A 21,005-nucleotide genomic window follows, 5' to 3' on the forward strand; every position below is an offset into this window, starting at 1 on the left:
AGGTGTCCCAGTTTGCACCTCCCCAACTTCACTCCTCGACTTTCGTCTGCAGTCGGTTGCTTCAGCCTTACTACTCAAACAAGCCCATTGATCTGTTAATTTGACTGTCACGGGTCGCCAGTAAAAAGTAGCATTAATTGCGCGCCTAATGCTATTGGGTAGATTACCGGTTGCAGCTTTTCAGCCATTGGTGCAAGTACCATTTTTCTCAGTTGGATTGGCTGAGACTGCTATCAATCTTTCTGACCCCCCCCCCCCCCCCCCCCCCCCCCCCGGTTAACGCCCATTGCCCCAGTCGCAATAACGCACGGACACGAGCTTCCGAACACCAGGGGCGGTGTCAAGCAAACTATGCCATGTGTTCTACAAGAACAGCGTCCTTATTGGTCTACAGTACGGGGCTCTCGGCCCATCGCCAAGGGATACGCTTCGGATTGGTTGAATCGGCTACCCCCCCAGATACCATTGCGCGTGCACTTTTCTCCGATTCTCGACAGTGGTTTATTGGCGTAACCCCGTCTCCACGCGCATCTGCCCATACAACCAAGCCTCACCATTTACGCAAATAGCGTTACAAAGGTTCGTAGTGAATAAAACAGCGAGCCCGAAACCGATTGTGAAGGAATAAAAAATAATACAAGAATCGTCGGGTCTGACTGGAACTGCCCTTTCCAGAGGAACGAAGTGCACAAGACCCGATAGCCAACTGGAATAACCGGATTTGACGGTCGCCGTGTGTGGAGTTGGGACGAGTTTGCAGGGCCGTGGAAATCGTTAATGTACAAATTGGGCAACTGACAGATTTTTCCGTTTGAATCGTCGGTAGGGTAGAAGAGCGAGGGAGCCGGCATGGCGGACGGATCGTTGAGTCTCCATCGGAATATAAAGAGGATCTGCATGGTCCTGGATCTATAGGAATACACAGCAACCATTCCCCATTAACGCATTATCTGATAGTTTCACTTGTGTAATTTTGTGCTCAACTGTGACCAAATTAAGGAAATCAAACCAGCAGTGGGTTCATTTAGGGGCCACAGGGCCAGATTCATGACTATTTAGTCGAAGACGCGTCTCCAAGGCCTATTATCAACTGAAGGAAAACGAGGAACCAAAGGAAGAAAGGATGCTTTGAACGAATATTGGGGGACGAGAAAGGGTAGATTGATAGGTCAAAATATCGACTGTGAAGGCTCGTGGAGAGGAGTTGATAGAAAAAAATCATATTGTAAATAATCTAACATTCAGATCAAGGAACTGTCATTCTTTGAATGCAAAGGTTTAGAAAGAAATCTACCAAGCCAGTCACGTAGCATACAGTATTTGATTCGAGGATTGGATCATGTCGGGGCGGCCCAGAACCACCTCCTTCGCGGAGAGCTGCAAACCAGTGCCGCAGCCCTCGGCTTTTGGCTCTATGAAAGTCAGCAGTAAGTCTACCATTTTTTTTATAATCAAACTAAGTTTGCCCAATTACCTGCCTTGCAAATGAAATCAATTAAACTAGTTTTGTCCTTGTTAAGCACGTTGACTCGACGCCAGGTCTGATAGCACAGGCAGGCTTGTCATTCTGTGTCACTGGCTGAGATTCTCAGGCGTAGTGTCACCCTGGTTTCTGCGGGAGGGACCGTTGTGACGTCCGACTCTAGGCTGGTCAGCGGACAGAGGTAGAGGGCCGCGCCGGGGGAGAGAGGGGCAGGGCTGGCAGCCACCCAAACCAACATCGTGGCGAGTGCCACGATCTGATTTGCCTTATCATTTACAGATTCTTCTAGGTGTCCATTCCATTAGATCACAACATGTATTTCAACCCATTACTGATCTCTAGTCGAATGGAGCGCCTGGTTTAGGGTCATGACTAGGCATACACTGTTATATTATTATTTCATGGGGATATTTTGTATATATTACTTATTTCTATGTAATTTTGCTAGCTTTGCGAGCAGTTTTCTCAGATAGTATTAATTTCTTACCAGCCAGATGCAGCAAGTGACAGGATCGGTCTATTACACAACTGTCAACAAGAAGGTGCGCCCATGCAGAATTTGACTGGGGGGGGACTTGATCTTTCAGGATAAAGGGCGGGTTTCTCGTTCGTGTAAACTGAGTTGTCGTGGAATTTGGGGTGTGTTCAGTTCGCATGAACGTTTGCTACATTGCGGAACGGTTTGTACCGAATGACACGTTTTCCTTAAACGTTATTGAACAGACTTTGAGATAGGTTTGTTCCATTGGGTGGGTGTGCCAGGATGTGGCTTGAAGCAATGAGTGACGTATTTAAAGTGCATCGGTGCATTTTGAACACACAACCCAACCCCTCCCTGTTTTTCAACTGATCGTTCAATACAGCAACGTTTCTGTTCAACTGAATGTTCCAAAATGTAAAAACGAGCACCAGCACACAAGCCAGATCGCCTACTCCACTGTCAAGACATCTATGTGCCACAACTAGAAGCACAAGCACTTCACTACACCTGCAATAACATCTGCTAAACACCTGTATGTGACCAATAACATTTGATTTGATTTGACAATGTATCAGACTGAAGTTGCTACAATATTGCCATCCTCAAGGCGCTCCTGGGCCAGGATATATGCTCCTGACAACTTTAATGGTGTTTTAAACGGTTGTGAAAATAAAATAATAAAGCCTATCCTTCTGATGCCTCAGCCTATAGTATATAAATAGCCTGTAATTGTATTTAGCCTATTCCTATGACACGTAGACAGTGGTGCAACTTTGGTTTTAGAAGTAGGGGTGAACATACATTTTCTTTTGTATATATATATTTTTCAAATCCAGCCGGATAAACACTCCAAATAGCATACCCGACCTCTCGGATGCGTCTGCATGGTCCTAAAGCACACCGTTGCCTCGTTTTGTATCACATTCCAATGATAAAACTTGGTGGGGACAAAAACGCTATGTCATAATGTGGTGGTGGTGGGGGGGACATGTCCCCCCCGTCCTCAGTGAAAGTTGCATCCCTGCACATACACATGCATCAGACATTTATACACCTGCTCCTCAGAGTTCAGATGTTGACATACTTCAACCCCAGCCTTGCTTTACATACAGTACCATTAGGCCTATCACCTTCTGCATTACTGTAAGTCTCTGTGTGGGCTACAGAGAGCAAGAGAGAGAGAGAGTTGTGGTAATGAATCTCAGATACTCTTTCACAATGCAATTGTCCCTTTCACTGACTAGACCTAAGCATACTGAAATGGACACTAAACAGTGTATGGAGATTGTATAGTTGAGTGTGTGTGTCTGTGTAGTATGTGTGTGCAGATGGGAGTTAGGAGTAGGAAGCAGTATGGCAATGGTGCATTTAGTACTTCGAGCATTGCAGTAGAATGCCTTTCTCTCCCACACCCTCATCTCTCTAGTAGCTATAATACAACAACAATTCATATATATATACAGTACCAGTCAAAGGTTTGGACACACCTACTCATTCAAAAGCTGTCATCAAGACAAAGGGTGGCTACTTTGAAAAATCTCAAATATAAAATATGTTTGATTTGTTTAACACTTTTTTGGTTATTACATGATTCCATATGTGTTATTTTATAGTTTTGATGTCTTCACTATTATTCTACAATGTAGAAAACAGTAATAACCAAGAAAAACCCTTGAATGAATAGGTGTGTCCAAACTTTTGACTGGTACTGTATATAAAACAAATAAATATCTAATACAAAAATGTAATAATGGTCAACGTTCAGAATCTAATCCATAACTACAAAAATATTATATTGGTGGTATTTATATTGTCTATATGCAATCATTATAATAAAATAGTACAATATAATTATATATATACTTTCTTCTACAATATAACTTTTTGTAACATTTTATGTTTCCTCCCTTAACTTTTAACAAGCTGTGACTTATTATGAGGCCAAATCTATCACAACATACCTTTCCCCCCCCCAAATATACACATTTTATCTTTGTTTGATTGTTTTGTAAAATGTGTAGACATTTTCATTGTGAATTTTGGGAAGGACTCGCTAAGTAATATATGTTTGTGGTAAACGATTAGAAAGTGTTCTTCACTTTCTATCTCTCCTGACCCAGAGTTATGACATAGTCTGTCTTCTCTAGCCAGCCATTTTTTTCAATGGCATCTTGTTTCAATTGCCAGACTATAATCGCCAGGCAATAGCCAGGCTCTCACACAGCCAGACACCAGGCCTCTCTCTCTCTCTCATAATTTGTTTGGGTCTAATTGTTTTCTTGTCCTGGGGCTCTGTGGGGTCTGATTGTGTTCGTGAACAGAACCCAAGGACCAGTCTGCTTAGGGGACACTTATCCAGGTTCGTCTCTCTGTAGGTGATGGCTTTGATATGGAAAGTTTAGTTTAACGCCTCTTTTCTGGATGTTGATAATTAGTGGGTATCGGCCTAATTTTGCTCTGAATGCATTATTTGGTGTTTTACGTTGTACACAGAGGATATTTTTGCAGAATTCTGCATGCAGAGTCACATTTTGTGAATTCTTGGTTGGTGAGTGGACCCCAGACCTCACAACCATAAATGGGAAATTGGTTCTATAACCGATTCAAGTATTTTTTAGCCAGATCCTAATTGTGTACATAGATTTTATAATGTTGTATGTTTTTTCCCCCCAACACCATTTTCCATCAATTTGTATAGCAGACCCTCATGCCAAATTGAGTCGATAGCGTTTTTGAAATCTACAAAGCACAAGAAGACTTTGCATTTGTTTTGATTTGTTTCTTTGTCAATTATGGTGTGCAGGATGAATACCTTTTCTTTCGTACGGTAATTTGGGAAAAAGCCAATTTGACATTTGCTCAGTACATTGTTTTCACTGAGGAAATGTACAAGTCTTCTGTTAATGATAATGCAGAGGATTTTCCCAAGGTGGCTGTTGACAAATATCCCACGGTAGTTATTGGGGTCAAATTTGTCTCTACTTTTGGGGATTTGGGTGATCAGTCCTTGGTTCCAAATATTGAGGAAGATGCCAGAGCTAAGGATGATGTTAAAGAGTTTAAGTATATCCAATTAGAATTTATGGTCTGTGTATTTTATTATTTCATTTAGGATGACATCAACACCACATGCCTTTTTGGGTTGGAGGGTTTGTATTTTGTTCTGTAGTTCATTCAAGGTATTTGGAGAATCCACTGGGTTCTGGTAGTCTTTAATAGTTGATTCTAAGATTTGTATTTGATTATGTATTTTTTTTTTGTTGCTGTTTTGTTCTTTGTTATAGAGACAAAAAGATTGGAGAAGTGGTTTATCCATACATTTCCATTTTGGATAGATAACTCTTTGTGTTGTTTGTTTAGTGTGATTCAATTTTCCCAGAAGTGTTTAGAGTCTATGGATTCTTCAATTACATTGAGCTGATTTCTGACTTGCTGTTCCTTCTTTTTCCGTAGTGTATTTTTCTGTATTTATTTAGTGATTCACCATAGTGAAGGCTCAGGTTTTCTGGGTCTCTATGTTTTTGGTTGGATAGAAATTGAGAAACCTTTCTTAGGTTTTTTAATTCTTCATCAAACCATATGTCATTGTTGTTAATTTTCTGAGGTTTTCTGCTTGACATTTGTAGATTTGATAGGGAAAGGTCAAATATACTGTTTAGGTTTTCTACTACCAAGTTTACACCTTCACTATTACAGTGAAACATTTTGTCCAGGAAGTTGTCTAGAAGGGATTGAATTTGTTGTTGCCTAATTGTTTTTGGTAGATTTCCACACCACTTTCCTTCCATCTATAGCATTTCTTATATTATTTAGTTCATTTGGCTTTGATGCCTCATGTTTGAGTATTGCTCTGTTCTAGTAGACTGTGATTTTGCTGTGGTCTGATAGGGGTGTCAGTGGGCTGACTGTGAACGCTCTGAGAGAGGTCAGTGAGGAAGTAGTCTACAGTACTACTGCCAAGAGATGAGCTATAGGTGTACCGACCCTAGGAGTTCCCTCGATGCCTACCTTTGACAATGTACATACCCAGCGTGCGACAGAGCATTTCCTTTTGAATTTCTAACCAAATGTACATTTTTCCTGTTTTGATTAATTTAATAGATTGACTTAGGTCTGCTCTATACCAAATTAGCATACCCCCTGAGTCCCTTCCCTGTTGCACACCTGGTAGTTTGGTGGGTGAGACTCCAGCTCTCTGTAATCTAGAGGGCAACCAGTGGGTCCATCTCCTCTATACCATGTTTCTTGTAGGATGACAATGTCTGTATTTCTGATTTCTTTGGTGAAGTCCAGGTTCCTTCTCTCTCTGTGTCTGTGTCTGTGTCTCTCTCGCACTCACCCACGCACGCACACGCACGCACGCACGCACACACACACACACACACACACACACACACACACACACACACACACACACACACACACACACACTAGTTTTGTTCTGGGCAGAGGCAGCTGGCCAAGAACAATCTTGTTTAGCATTTCAAAGCTCCCACTGTGTCTTTTTTCCCTCTATTTCCCTCGCCCTCAATGGAGATGGGAACAAAATTAACAAATTGAACATGATGTTAAATTTAAATTGCCGCTTTACGATTGAAAAAAAAGATACGAGCGAGCTGAACAAATTGAAGAACAAACAGAAAGAAACAGAGAGAGACAGACTGAGCGTCAGAGAGAGACAGAGTGAGAGACAGAGAGAGAGACGTCAGATATTGGGTCCAAGTTATTACTCTGTAATGTGGTAGTTATTACCTTATCTGCATGAACCCTAGTTTCCATAATTAATTTCCATAATTTTCATAATTTCCATAATGAATCAGCAATATACAAATTGGCTTAATTATTTATTTACTAACTAAATAATCACAGAAATACATCACAAACAGTAGATATGGGTTACTAACAATGATAGAAAAGTCTCTACTGGGCTAAACAGATATGACAAAAGGACAAAAGGAAACGGGTGAGGACTGAGAAAGAGCAGGAAAACAACATGGATTCACCTACATAGTCTAGAATTATGTTCATTGAAATGGTAATACTTTGCACATGAACGGCCGCTCATTCTGAAAGAAATTGGAATGTACATATTTACACCTGGATGTCGTTGTTGTCTCTCTGTTGAAAACACTCAATCGTCCAATAAAGTTCATCAGAGTCTCTAGTTAACTTTCCCAGAAGTCACAATATCTTTTGTGGTTGTCGGTGGTTAGAATGAATCCTTCAGAGTACCATTCGGAAATGTTTTCATAGAATAGATGATGCGGCGGTTGTCTTTATTCTCGTTCTAGGTTTACATAATTTCTAGCTGCAGACTAGTAATTTGTGTAATCTAGAATTGGCTCCTTCTGTAGTGATTGATAGTCTCAGAGTTGAACCATTTCCAGCTGTGTAGCCAAACTACAGCTATATTGTCTAATGGTCTATAGAATTGTAGCCATCCCAACGTGGGGACCTGTCCTGGCGTTCTCTGACTTCGTAACCATGCGAGACGTCCGGCTTACCGTGGGTCTCTTTGGCATGAAATGTACATTTTGTCACTGGTGATTTTATACACTTCAGAGAAAAGGCCGGTCCATGATGCCAAATGTGATGTCTGGGCTCACAGGGGTGTGTACACTGACTAGTTACTCTTTATATGAAAATCCATACACTCATTTAGAAGGTTAACATCACATTACATCTTTTCACAAATAGTTTCATGTTTAATCGCATATGTTTCACAATATTTAGATGTAAACCAGGCAGCTGGGAAATATACACTTTAACCTCTCTGGGATATGTGGGACGGTAGCGTCCCACCTCGCTAACAGCCAGTGAAAGTGCAGGGTGCCAAATTCAAAACAACAAAAATCTCATAATTAAAATTCCTCAAGCATACAAGTATTTTACACCATTTTAAAGATACAATTCTCATTAATCCAGCCACAGTGACTGATTTTAAAAATGCTTTACTGTGAAAGCACCACAAACGATTATGTTAGGTCACCACCAAGTCACAGAAAAACCTAGCCATTTTTCCAGCCACAGAGAGGAGTCACAAAAAGCACAAATAGAGATAAAATGAATCACTAACCTTTGATGATCTTCATCAGATGACACTCATAGGACTTCATGTTACACAATACATGTATGTTTTGTTCGCTAAAGTGCGTATTTATATAAAAAACATCTCATTTTACATTGGCGTGTTACGTTCAGTAGTTCTAAAACATGCGGTGATTGTGTAGAGAGCCACATCAATTTAGAGAAATACTCATCATAAATGTTGATGAAAATACAAGTGTTATACATGGAATTAGAGATATACTTCTCCTTAATGCAACCGCTGTGTCAGATTTCAAAAAAAGTTACGGAAAAAGCAAACCATGCAATAATCTGAGTACAGCGTTCAGACAGCAAAGCAGCCAAAAAGATATCCGCCATATTGTGTAGTTAACATTAGTCAGAAATAGCATTATAAATATTCACTTACCTTTGATGATCTTCATCAGAATGCACTCCCAGGAATCCCAGTTCCACAATAAATGTTTGATTTGTTCGATAAAGTTAATAATTTATGTCCAAATAGCTTATTTTGTTAGGGCGTTTGGTAAACAAATCCAAACGCGTGTTCAGTTCCAGCCAAACGTCGGACGAAAAGTTAAATAAGTTATATTCCTTGTCATAGAAACTTGTCAAACTAAGTATAGAATCAATCTTTAGGATGTTTTTATCATAAATCTTCAATAATGTTCCAACCGGAGAATTCCATTGTCTGTAGAAAAGCAATGGAACGAGAGCTAACTCTCTCGTGACCACGCCACACGAGCCTGTGGCACCGATTATGATTTTTTCAACACCGATACCGATTATTGGATGACCAAAAAAAGCCAATACCGATTAATCGGCCGATTTTTTAAAAATTAAAAAAAAAAAATTGTAATAATGACAATTACAACAATACTGAATGAACACTTATTTTAACTTAATATAATACATAAATAAAAATCAATTTAGCCTCAAGTAGATAATGAAACATGTTCAATTTGGTTTAAATAATGCAAAAACAAAGTGTTGGAGAAGTAAAAGTGCAATATGTGCCATGTAAATAAGCTAACGTTTGAGTTCCTTGCTATGAACATGAGAACATATGAAAGTTGGTGGTTCCTTTTAACATGAGACTTCAATAGGTAAGAGGTTTTAGGTTGTAGTTAATATAGTATTTGACTATTTCTCTCTATACCATTTGTATTTCATTAACCTTTGACTATTGGATGTTCTTATAGGCACTTTAGTATTGCCAGTGTAACAGTATAGCTTCCATCCCTCTCCTCGCCCCTACCTGGGCTCGAACCAGGAACACATCGACAACAGCCACACTCGAAGCAGCGTTACCCATCACTCCACAAAAGCCACGGCCCTTGCAGAGCAAGGAGCAATAACTACTCCAAGTCTCAGAGCGAGTGACGTTTGAAACGCTATTAGCGCGCACCCCATTAACTAGCTAGCCATTTCACTACGGTTAAACCAGTCATTAGGCTGATAGGCTTGAAGTCATAAACAGCGCTGTGCTTGCAAAGAGCTGCTGGCAAAACGCATGAAAGTGCTGTTTGAATGAATGCTTACGAGCCTGCTGCTGCCTACCATCGCTCAGTCAGACTGCTCTATCACATCATAGACTTAATTATAATATAATAACACACAAAAATACGAGCCTTAGGTCATTAATATGGTTGAATCCGGAAACTATCATCTCATAAAAACAAGACGTTTATTCTTTCAGTGAAATACGGAACCGTTCTGTATTTTATCTAACGGGTGGCATCCCTAAGTCTAAATATTCTTGTTACATTGTACAACCTTCAATGTTATGTCATAATTACGTAAAATTCTGGCAAATTAGTTCGCAATGAGCCAGGCGGCCCAAACTGTTGCATATACCTTGACTCTGCGTGCAATGAACGCAAGAGAAGTGACACAATTTCACCTGGTTAATGTTGCCTGCTAACCTGGATTTATTTAGCTAAATATGCAGGTTTAAAAATATATACTTCTGTGTATTGATTTTAAGAAAGGCATTGGTGTTTATGGTTAGTTACAGTCGTGCAAAGATTGTGCTTTTTTCGCAAATGCACTTTTGTTAAATCATCCCCCAGTGTTACATCGATTATATGCAACCCAGGACACACTAGATAAACTAGTAATATCATCAACTATGTGTAGTTAACTCATGATTATGATTGATTGATTGTTTTCTATAAGATAAGTTTAATGCTAGCTAGCAACTTACCTTGGCTTCTACTGCATTTGCGTAACAGGCAGGCTCCTCGTGGAGTGCAATGAGAGGCAGGTGGTTAGAGCATTGGACTAGTTAACCGTAAGGTTGCAAGATTGAATCCCAGAGCTGACAAGGTAAAAATCTGTCATTCTGCCCCTGAACAAGGAAGTTAACCCACCGTTTCTAATCCGTCATTGAAAATAAGTATGTGTTCTTAACTGACTTGCCTAGTTAAATAAAGGTGTAAAACAATTTGGGGGGCAAAATCAGCGTCCAAAAATACCAATTTCCGATTGTTATAAAAACTTGAAATCGCCCCTAATTAATCAGCCATTCCAATTAATCGGTCGACTTCTACTCACTACCCTCTGGAGAGCCTTACGGTTGTGGGCGGAGCAGTTGCCGTACCAGGTGGTGATACAGCCCGACAGGATGCTCTCGATTGTGCATCTGTAAATGTTTGTGAGTGTTTTTGGTTACAAGCCACATTTCTTGAGCCTCCTGAGGTTGAAGAGGCACTGTTGCGCCTTGTTCACCACGCTGTCTGTGTGGGTGGACCATTTCATTTTGTCTGTGATGTGTATGCCAAGGAACTTAAAACTTTCCACCTTCTCCACTACTGTCCTGTTGATGTGGATAGGGGTGTGCTCCCTCTGCTTTTTCCTGAAGTCCACGATCATCTCCTTTGTTTTGTTGACGTTGAGTGTGAGGTTATTTTCCTGACACCACACTCCGAGGGCCCTCACCTCCTCCCTGTAGGCCGTCTCGTTGTTGTTGGTAATCAAGCCTACCACTGTAGTGTCGTCTGCAAACTTGATGATTGAGTTGGAGGCATGCATGGCCACGCAGTCATGGGTGAACAGGGAGTACAGGAGAGGGCTGAGAACACACCCTTGTGGGGCCCCGATGTTGAGGATCAGCGGGGTGGAGATGTTGTTTCCTACCCTCACCACCTGGGGGCATCCCGTCAGGAAGTCCAGGACCCAGTTGCACAGGGCGGGGTCGAGACCCAGGGTCTTGAGCTTAATGACGAGTTTGGAGGGTACTATGGTGTTAAGCCCGCATGTTTTAGTAGCGGGTCCGTGACGGGGCTCGTTTTCTTTTTGAAGTGATTGACTTTAGACCCTGCCACATACCTCTCTTGTCTGAGCCGTTGAATTGCGACTGTACTTTGTCTCTATACTGATGCTTAGCTTGTTTGATTGCCTTGCGGAGGGAATAGCTACACTGTTTGTATTCGGTCATGTTTTCGGTCACCTTGCCATGATTAAAAGCAGTGGTTCGCACTAGATAACCTCCAACGAATGACAGAATATCTGCTATTTGACAAAATCTAGTTGATGATTATACAGATAGCAGATCAGCTCATGAATAGCGGGGAGATGTAGAGAAATTGTTTAAATATCAAGATATCGCAACGCGGACCAACTCTGTTACATCTTTCCTGTGTCTACTCTCATACCATTTGTTGATAACATATTCTTTACCGAAGCTCTCATATGGACAGCAATACGAGACAGCGCCGAAACAGGGGAAATGTTATAGCGGTATTTTGACGCATTGGCGAGACATGCTTTAAATATGCAACCTATGGATTAACAGTCAATTACCATGAGACCGGCAGTCTTTTGCATGACAATAACCTTTCATGACTGCCACAGCCCTAGTTGAAATGACTAGCACACAGCTAGAGGTCTCTTCACAGTCCCCAAGTCCAGAACAGACTATGGGAAACGTTTGATACTACATAGAGCTATGACTACATGGAACTCTATTCCATATCAAGTAATTCATGCAAGCAGAAAAATATGATTTGAAAAGCAGATAAACTACACCTTATGGACTGTGAAGAGACACAGGCACACATATGCATACACACACACATATGCTACCACACACACATATGCTACCACACACACTCTACACACACGTACATTGTAATATTGTTATATTGCTGTATTACGGATGTTGTATTGTAGATATGTTGTGGTAGCGTAGTGTGTAATAATGTGTTGTATTGTAGATATGTTGTGGTAGAGTAGTGTGTAATAATGTGTTGTATTGTAGATATGTTGTGGTAGCGTAGTGTGTAATAATGTGTTGTATTGTAGATATGTTGTGGTAGAGTAGTGTGTAATAATGTGTTGTATTGTAGATATGTTGTGGTAGTGTGTGATAATGTGTTGTATGTATGTTGGTAGTGTGTGATAATGTGTTGTATTGTAGATATGTTGTGGTAGTGTGTAATAATGTGTTATATTGTAGATATGTTGTGATACAGTAGTGTGTAATAATGTGTTGTATTGTAGATATGTTGTGGTAGTGTGTAATAATGTGTTGTATTGTAGATATGTTGGGGTAGAGTAGTGTGTAATAATGTGTTGTATTGTAGATATGTTGTGGTAGAGTAGTGTGTAATAATGTGTTGTGTGATGTACTGTTTTATTTTGAATTGATTGGATCCCAGGAAGAGTAGCCTTGGCAGCAGCTAATGGGGATCCCTAATAAAATACAAATACAATAGAGCATGCTGGGAAATATTATAATGATGGACATGGTTTTTGAGAGTGTGTGATGATTGTACCTTTTTAGATTCAAAATATCGGGAACAAAAATGTTGACTGGCGAACACCTAACTCTCGAAGTCCTCCTGACAGAGTCTGGAATGGCTCTTTGATGTTGTCTGCAAAATGTGTCTTATGAAGGGGGCTGTGCTTTTAGATGGTTGGCTCTCCTCTGTGTCTTTCTCAGTCAAACACCCACTTGAACAGCTACACACAACCCCCAAGGGCCACCCACTTCCATTACAACTTCTGGTTTCAATTTTCAAAAAACCCTCAAAAAAAACAAAAACATTCCCCTTGCACAATTTCTGAGGTACCGTACAGTACCATGTGAGATTATATGTGTACCTTTGAAGGTACATTATGTGTATTTTTATATTTTTGTACTCCTGGGAACAGTACTGTACCCTAAGCGTACCCTTTTTTCTGAAAGTGTAGATGATGACTTTGATTGACAAGGTGTTGTAATATCCAGATGTCAGGTGTCTCTGCCTCAGGCCACACCCATTGGACAGTACTGCTCCAGGGGTCCTCGATTGGCCCTCAACTCTAAGAGACAGAGGGAAGGAGGAGAGAGAAAAGGAGGGGGGAGAGAGGGATGGAGGGGGGAGAGAGAGGGAGGGGGAGAGAGAAGGAGGGGGTAGAGAGGGAGGGGGAGAGAGGGAGGAGGGGGGAGAGAGAGGGAGGGGAGAGAGGGAGGGGGAGAGAGGGAGGGGGAGAGAGAGAGGAAGGGGGAGAGAGAGAGGTGGGAGAGGGAAGGAGAGAGAGAGAGAGAGGGGGAGAGCGAGAGAGAGAGGGGGAGAGAGAGGGAGGGGAGAGAGAGGGAGGAGAGAGAGAGAGAGACGGAGGGGAGAGAGAGAGGGGGGAAAGAGAAAGGGAGGGGAGAGAGAGGGGGAGGGAGAGAGAGGGGGAGAGAGAGAGAGAGGGAGGGGAGAGAGAGAAAGGGGGAGAGAGATAACTGGTGGATAGATGTCTCGCTGTACATTCCAAAAACTACCCTGCTCCCCAACGTCAGCCATACACTGTAGACACTTGACCCGCTCACCCAGTTGTGTGTCTGTGAATGTGACTGTGTCTGTGACTTCATTTGTGTCTGCATGTACAGTCGTGGCAAAAGGTTTTGAGAATGATACAAATATTAATTTTCACAAAGTTTGCTGCTTCAGTGTCTTTAGATATTTTTGTCAAATGTTACTATGGAATACTGAAGTATAATTACAAGCATTTCATAAGTGTCAAAGGCTTTTATTGACAATTACATGAAGTTGATGCAAAGAGTCAATATTTGCATTGTTGACCCTTCTTTTTCAAGACCTCTGCAATCCACCCTTGTCACGACTTCCGCCGAAGTCGGTCCCTCTCCTTGTTCAGGCGGCATTCGGCGGTCGACGTCACCGGCCTTCTAGCCATCACCGATCCACTTTTCATTTTCCATTTGTTTTGTCTTTGTTTTCTACACAACTGGTTTCAATTCCCCCCATTACATGTTCATTATTTAACCCTCTGGTTTCCCCCATGTTTGTGTGCGTGTTTGTTTTATTGTAAGTCTGTATTAGACGGCTGGTATGATTGTTGCCGGGTTTTGTTGTTACGCCCGTTTTTATTGTGTTTGTACTTGTGTTTTCTTGAATTAAATACCTTGTCCACGCATCTCAGCTCTCCTGCACCTGACTCCTTTCACCAATTACCCACAGCCTTGACAACCCTGGCATGCTGTCAATTAACTTCTGGGCCACATCCTGACTGATGGCAGCCCATTCTTGCATAATCAATGCTTGGAGTTTGTCAGGATTTGTAGATTTTTGTTTGTCCACCCACCTCTTGATGATTGACTACACGTTCTCAATGGGATTAAGGTCTGGGGAGTTTCCTGGCCATGGACACAAAATATTGATGTTTTGTTCCCCGAGCCACTTAGTTATCACTTTTGCCTCATGGCAAGGTGCTCCATCATGTTAGAAAATACATTGTTCTTCACCAAACTGTTCCTGGATGCTTGGGAGAAGTTGCTCTTGGAGGATGTGTTGGTACCATACTTTATTCATGGCTGTGTTCTTAGGCAAAATTGTGAAAGTAAAGTAAGTAAACTCACAACAAGATAATTATTTTCCAGTTAATGGATAGCTAATGACAGAAAATAGCTTACGGTTGGTTATGAGTGTGATGAAATAAAAGCAGAGCATTCTACCGGAGAATTTAACTTTGGTGCAGGTCATGTTGTTCTTCACATTACCGTCTCTGGTAAACACACACTATATCAAATAGTGTGTATTTGTCACATGCACAGGTGTAAACGGTACAGGGAAATGGTTACTTGCATAGTGGAGTCTTTTGTTTAGATATGTTGCTAGCTAGCTAAACAACAATTAACCATAATCCCAACTCATAACGTTACTACCCTGCATAGCTAAAGCTAACCATCTAACTTCAAATGGGTTCAAAATAGGTTCAAATGTTAGCTAGCTAGCAAACTAACATTAGGCTATAACTAGCAATGCAAATGATTCTGAGATACAAATAATATTACTACACAGATTATACACGTAACGTTAGCTAGCGATCCAGCCAGCTAACATTAGCTAGCTAGCTTTTAACTTGCAATGACTTTCTTACAAAATTATAAAATATACAGTACCAGTCAAAAGTTTGGACACACCTACTCATTCAAGGGTTTTTCTTTATTTTTACTATTTTCTACATTGTGGAATAACAGTGAAGACATCAAACTATGAAATAACACATATGGAATCATGTAGTAACTAGAAAAGTGTTAAACAAATCAAAATATACTTGAGATTTGAGATTCTTCAAAGTAGCCACCCTTTGCCTTGATGACAGCTTTGCACACTTTTAGCAAGTAACAGACACATCTCAACATCAACTGTTCAGAGTAGACTGGTTGAATCAGGCCTTCATGGTCAAATTGCTGCAAATAAACCACTACTAAAGGACACCAATAAGAAGAAGAGACTTGGACATGGCCCAAGCAAGAGCAATGGACATTAGACCGGTGGAAATCTGTCCTTTGGTCTGATGAGTTAAAATTTGAGATTTTTGGTTCCAACTGCCGTGTCTTTGTGAGACAGAGAGTAGGGTAGGTGAACGGATGATCTCCGCATGTGGTTCCCACCCTGAAACATGGAGGAGGAGTTGTGATGGTGTAGGGGTGCTTTGTTATTAAGGCACATGCAAGTTCACATGTTACAGAAGGCTTTTCTGCCCCAAAAAATGCATTTTGATTAAAAAAAAAATGTTCACTTTCAAATGCCTCTCCTGTGAAGCAGTGACGTGCGACATACACCTAGTTTCCTGAAACAAGTCACATTTAGGGACAGGGTCAACAATGGACTAATGAAAGAAATACCAAAAAATTGTTTTCCTTTAACTTTAGGCTATTTACTATATTACAAACATAATATTGAATTGTGGTTGACAATGCAAACAAATATCAACATTTAAAGGTTATGTATTTACAGCTTAGGTAGTTCTATATGAGCCAGCGGCTTAATCCCATTCTTTAACAAAAAAAATCTGGGTTGAGTTGGAGACGCAAATCCAACAAATAATTTGTTGACTTTTCGACAAGTTAATAGGCTATTTATTGTATTTCAAAAGTGTTATTGAATTGTGTTTGGTGGTCAACGCAACCAACATTTGTAAGGAGATGTATCTTCTGCTTGGATAGTTCAATCTGTGCCACAGACTTAGTCTGGTTTTAATTCCAGTTTATCTACAATTCATAATTTAAATGTTGGATGGACGTCTCCATCTCAACCAAAAATGTAAGTAAAAAAATAGGACTAAATCAAATTAAACTTTAAATGCACTAAACATAAAGTTTTGATTTGATTTAGTCCTAATGTTTTAATTTAGATTTTTATTTGAGATGGAGATGTTAATTCTTATTTTGTAGACAAAATGGAATTAAAGCCAGACTAAGTTAGTGGCACCCTGTTAAATACTACTTGAGTAAAAGTCTAAAAGTATTTGGTTTTAAATATACAAAGAGGGCTGTGAAACAATTCATATTTTCTGGCAACAATTTTTTTACCTTTAATTTCAATTTTATAAAAGCTCGTAAACTCTGATTTTTTTTTCATATTGGCAAATGCTGTAGTTTAGATCTTATTTTACATAATAATTTTTTTGGGGTGTTGTGCTGCACGCCATAGGTTGAGACACAACATGCTTTTTAATTCATGACGCCATCACTTTTGGCAGAAATGCAGAAACAGGCGATGTGGAGGTAAGGGCTAAGGTTGTGTGTTTGCTTGTGTGTTTGCGTGTGGGTGTTTGTGGATGATGTGGAAGTTTGTTATGGTTTCAGGAAGTGAAGAGGCGTTCTTGAAACAATCCCGCTGGATGGTATAAGCAGAGGTCTATACCCGTCCAACCTCTCTCTCTCTCTCTCTCTCTCTCTCTCTTTCCCTCCCTCCTCTAGTTTCTTTCTTTTCTCCCTTTCTTGTTTGTGAAGTCTATTTTGGTCATTTTTGTGTCACAGAACCCCACTTCTTTTCCTGCACACCCAAGAGATTTTTATTTATTTTTTCACCTTTATTTAACCAGGTAAGCTAGTTGAGAACAACTTCTCATTTGCAACTGCGACCTGGCCAAGATAAAGCATAGCAGTTCGACACATACAACAACACAGAGTTACACATGGAATAAACAAAACATACAGTCAATAATACAGTAGAAAAAAAAGAAAACAAAGTCTATATACAGTCAGTGCAAATTAGGTCAAATAAGGGAGTTAAGGCAATAAATAGGCCATGGTGGCGAAGTAATTACAATACAGCAATTAAACACTGGAATGGTAGATGTGCAAAAGATGGATGTGCAAGTAGAGATACTGTGGTGCAAAGGGAGCAAAATAAATAAATACAGTATGGGGATGAGGTATATAGATGGGCTGTATACAGATGGACTATGAACAGGTGCAGTGATCTGTGAGCTGCTCTGACAGTTGCTTCTTAAAGCTAGTGAGGGAGATGGGAATCTCCAGCTTCAGTGATGCTGTGTGTGTGTGTGTGTGTGTGTGTGTGTGTGTGTGTGTGTGTGTGTGTGTGTGTGTGTGTGTGTGTGTGTGTGTGTGTGTGTGTGTGTGTGTGTGTGTGTGTGTGTGTGTGTGTGTGTGTGTGTGTGTGTGTGTGTGTGTGTGCGTGCGTGCGTTTCCGCAGGTGGCCCAGTCACATCCAGAGCAGGTCTAATTGCTGAGTGTGTGAGTGTTGTCTCTGATTGGGGTTAAAGACTGCACCACTGCAGGGCTGCTGGAGTAATACTGCTGCTTAACCTTTCCTCTGGCACACACACACACCATCAACCAAATGAATGTTTTCCTTTTCCGGTACAGCATTTATCCACTGTCTCATTTGGACAGGTTCAGAAGCTGTAAGTAGGCATTCAGTAGTAATATGTCTTGTTTCTTGGTGCTCAGTCAGTGTCAAGGCTTTAGCCCCAGTTCACTGTCTCCTCTGCATCGTGGCCATGGTGACTAGACTGGGTCAGGTTAGTGTTGACTCAGCAGCATTAATACACATCAGACTCATCCAGCTGAACTTCTCACTGCCTGCCCGCCTGTCAGCACTGCATCTACACTCACCACAGGAGCAGCTGCTACTGTGGTCTCACTGCAGTGCGTGTGTGTGCTGACAGTGGTCCATGTCCGTGATAGAACCACTCTGTGTACTATCTCAACACATTCAGGTTGGATGATATGGAATAAGGAAAGGAAGCCTTATATTGAAGATATTTATTTTATTTTTAGCTAATGTGAAATCTACTTTCCCTGGGTCTTGTGTAAGGGATGGATAATGTAAATGTGACTTGGCTGTCTGTGAGAACTTTAGACAGAGGTTTAGTATTTTAGCTGGCTAGGGAGAGTCTGAGTTTCTAGATTTGAGTGGGAGGGAGATCCAGTGTGTATAGATGTCAAGTGTGAGTGAGAGTTAGGCAGTATGGCCGCCAGAGCTGTCCATTTTTTTTTACATAGGCATTGACATTCATGGATGATTATAATATGAACAGATTTCATTCATAGCTTGATTTGCAGTTGGTGGTTGGGGTGGGTGCTGTGCAGTTTTGGGGTTGAGGTAGGTGTGGTAACAGGGCTGGGGCCTTGGCCCGGGGATGTATAGTGGTGGTATGGCTGCAGCATGCACCATGACATGCGACACACACGGTATGCTAGGCAGGTCTGGTTATCCTTTAACAAGAAGATAACAGAGACTTTAACCCTGACACACACGCACACGCACGCACACACACACACATGCACACACGCACGCACACACACACGCACACACGCACGCACGCACGCACGCACACACACTCTCTAGTGCACTTCAGTTTAAACCCACTTAAACAGGAGTAGGCGTTCTCATTAATCCTAAGGGAAAGGCATGCCGTGCAATTTACTGTAGAGGAAGGAACTAGAGGAGAGGGGGACATTTATAGGAGGAGGAGAAGAAAGCTTGTATGTGAAAATTATATTTCGTCTAGGTTGGCCAGGCTCTCAGATTTACATTTAACATTTTAGTAATTTAGCAGATGCTCTTATCCAGAGCAATTTACATGAGCAATTAGGGTTAAGTGCCTTGCTCATACTGCAGCATTATGGGTCTTGACTGAACTACAATCATGTGTTTAAAAATCTAAACCATGCAAGTTGCTGGCTGATATTCAAACCCAGTGCCATTAATGTTTAGTAAAGAATGACTGTTACAATGTGTATGATTGCGTAATATCATGCAAGTGTGTCAGGCTTCATAATATAACTCTAATTTTTTAAATTTTTATTTCACCTTTATTTAACCAGGTAAGCTAGTTGAGAACAAGTTCTCATTTACAACTGCGACCTGGCCAAGACAAAGCAAAGCAGTGCGACACAAACAACGATACAGAGTTATACATGGAATAAACAAGCGTACAGTCAATAACACAATAGAGAAAAAAATAAAGTATATATACAGTGTGTGCAAATGGCGTGAGGAGGTAAGGCAATAAATAGGCCATAGTAGCGAAGTAATTACAGTTTAGCAAATTAACACTGGAGTGATAGATGAGCAGATGGTGATGTGCAAGTAGAAATACTGGTGTTCAAAGAGGAGAAAAGTAAATAAAACAGTATGGGATGAGGTAGGTAGATTGGGTCGGCTATTTACAGATGGGCTATGTACTGCTGCAGCGATCGGTTAGCTGCTCTGATAGCTGAAGTTTAAAGTTAGTGAGGGAAATATAAGTCTCCAGCTCAGCGATTTTTGCAATTCGTTCCAGTCATTGGCAGCAGATAATTGGAAGGAAAGGCAGCCAAAGGAGGTGTTGGCTTTGGGGATGACCAGTGAGATATACCTGCTGGAGCGCGTGCTACGGGTGGGTGTTGTTATCATGACCATGAGCTGAGATAAGGCAGAGCTTTACCTAGCATAGACTTATAGATGACCTGGAGCCAGTGGGTCTGGCGACGAATATGTAGCGAGGTGCCAGCCGACTAGAGCATACAGGTCGCAGTGGTGGGTGGTATATGGGGCTTTGGTGACAAAACAGATGGCACTGTGATAAACTGCATCCAGTTTGCTGAGTAGAGTTTGGAAGCTATTTTGTAAATGACATCGCCGAAGTCAAGGATCGGTAGGATAGTCAGTTTTACGAGGTTATGTTTGGCGGCGTGAGTGAAGGATGCTTTGTTGCAAAAAAGGAAGCTGATTCTAGATGTAATTTTGGATGGGAGATGTTTAAAATGAATCTGGAAGGAGAGTTTACAGTCTAGCCAGACACCGGGGTATTTGTAGTTGTCCACATATTCTAAGTCAGAACCGTCCAGAGTTGTGATGCTAGTCGGGCGGGCGGGTGCGGGCAGTGAGCGGTTGAACAGCATGCATTTGGTTTTACTAGCGTTGAACCTTTCTAGCGCAGGCGTTCCGCTAGCGGAACCCCTCGACAATATTCAGCTGAAAAGGCAGCGAGCGAAATTCAAAAATATTTTTTAGAAATATGTAACTTTCACACATTAACAAGTCCAATACAGCAAATGAAAGATAAACGTCTTGTTAATTAATCTTCCCATCGTGTCCGATTTAAAAAATGCTTTACAGCGAAAGCACAACATATGATTATGTGAGCTCATAGCCAAGTAAAAAAATAAATAATAATTCCAGCCACAGATAGGAGTCACAAAAAGCAGAAATATAGATAAAATTAATCACTAACCTTTGATGA

The 21,005-nt window shown here is 41.1% G+C and overlaps 1 protein-coding gene across 1 annotated transcript in view; it reads left to right on the top strand.

Annotated features, from left to right (window-relative positions):
- Window positions 1-573: 573 nt before the first annotated feature.
- Window positions 574-21,005, top strand: part of LOC139403842 (glycogen synthase kinase-3 beta-like) — a 58,694-nt gene continuing 38,262 nt past the window's right edge. The window contains exon 1 of the mRNA XM_071146997.1: window positions 574-1,427. Coding sequence (XP_071003098.1) covers window positions 1,340-1,427 — 88 coding nt within the window. The 5' untranslated portion in view covers window positions 574-1,339. The remainder of the gene's footprint in view (window positions 1,428-21,005) is intronic.

This window comes from Oncorhynchus clarkii, chromosome 3 (genome assembly GCF_045791955.1).
Source record: "Oncorhynchus clarkii lewisi isolate Uvic-CL-2024 chromosome 3, UVic_Ocla_1.0, whole genome shotgun sequence".
NCBI lineage: Eukaryota > Metazoa > Chordata > Actinopteri > Salmoniformes > Salmonidae > Oncorhynchus > Oncorhynchus clarkii.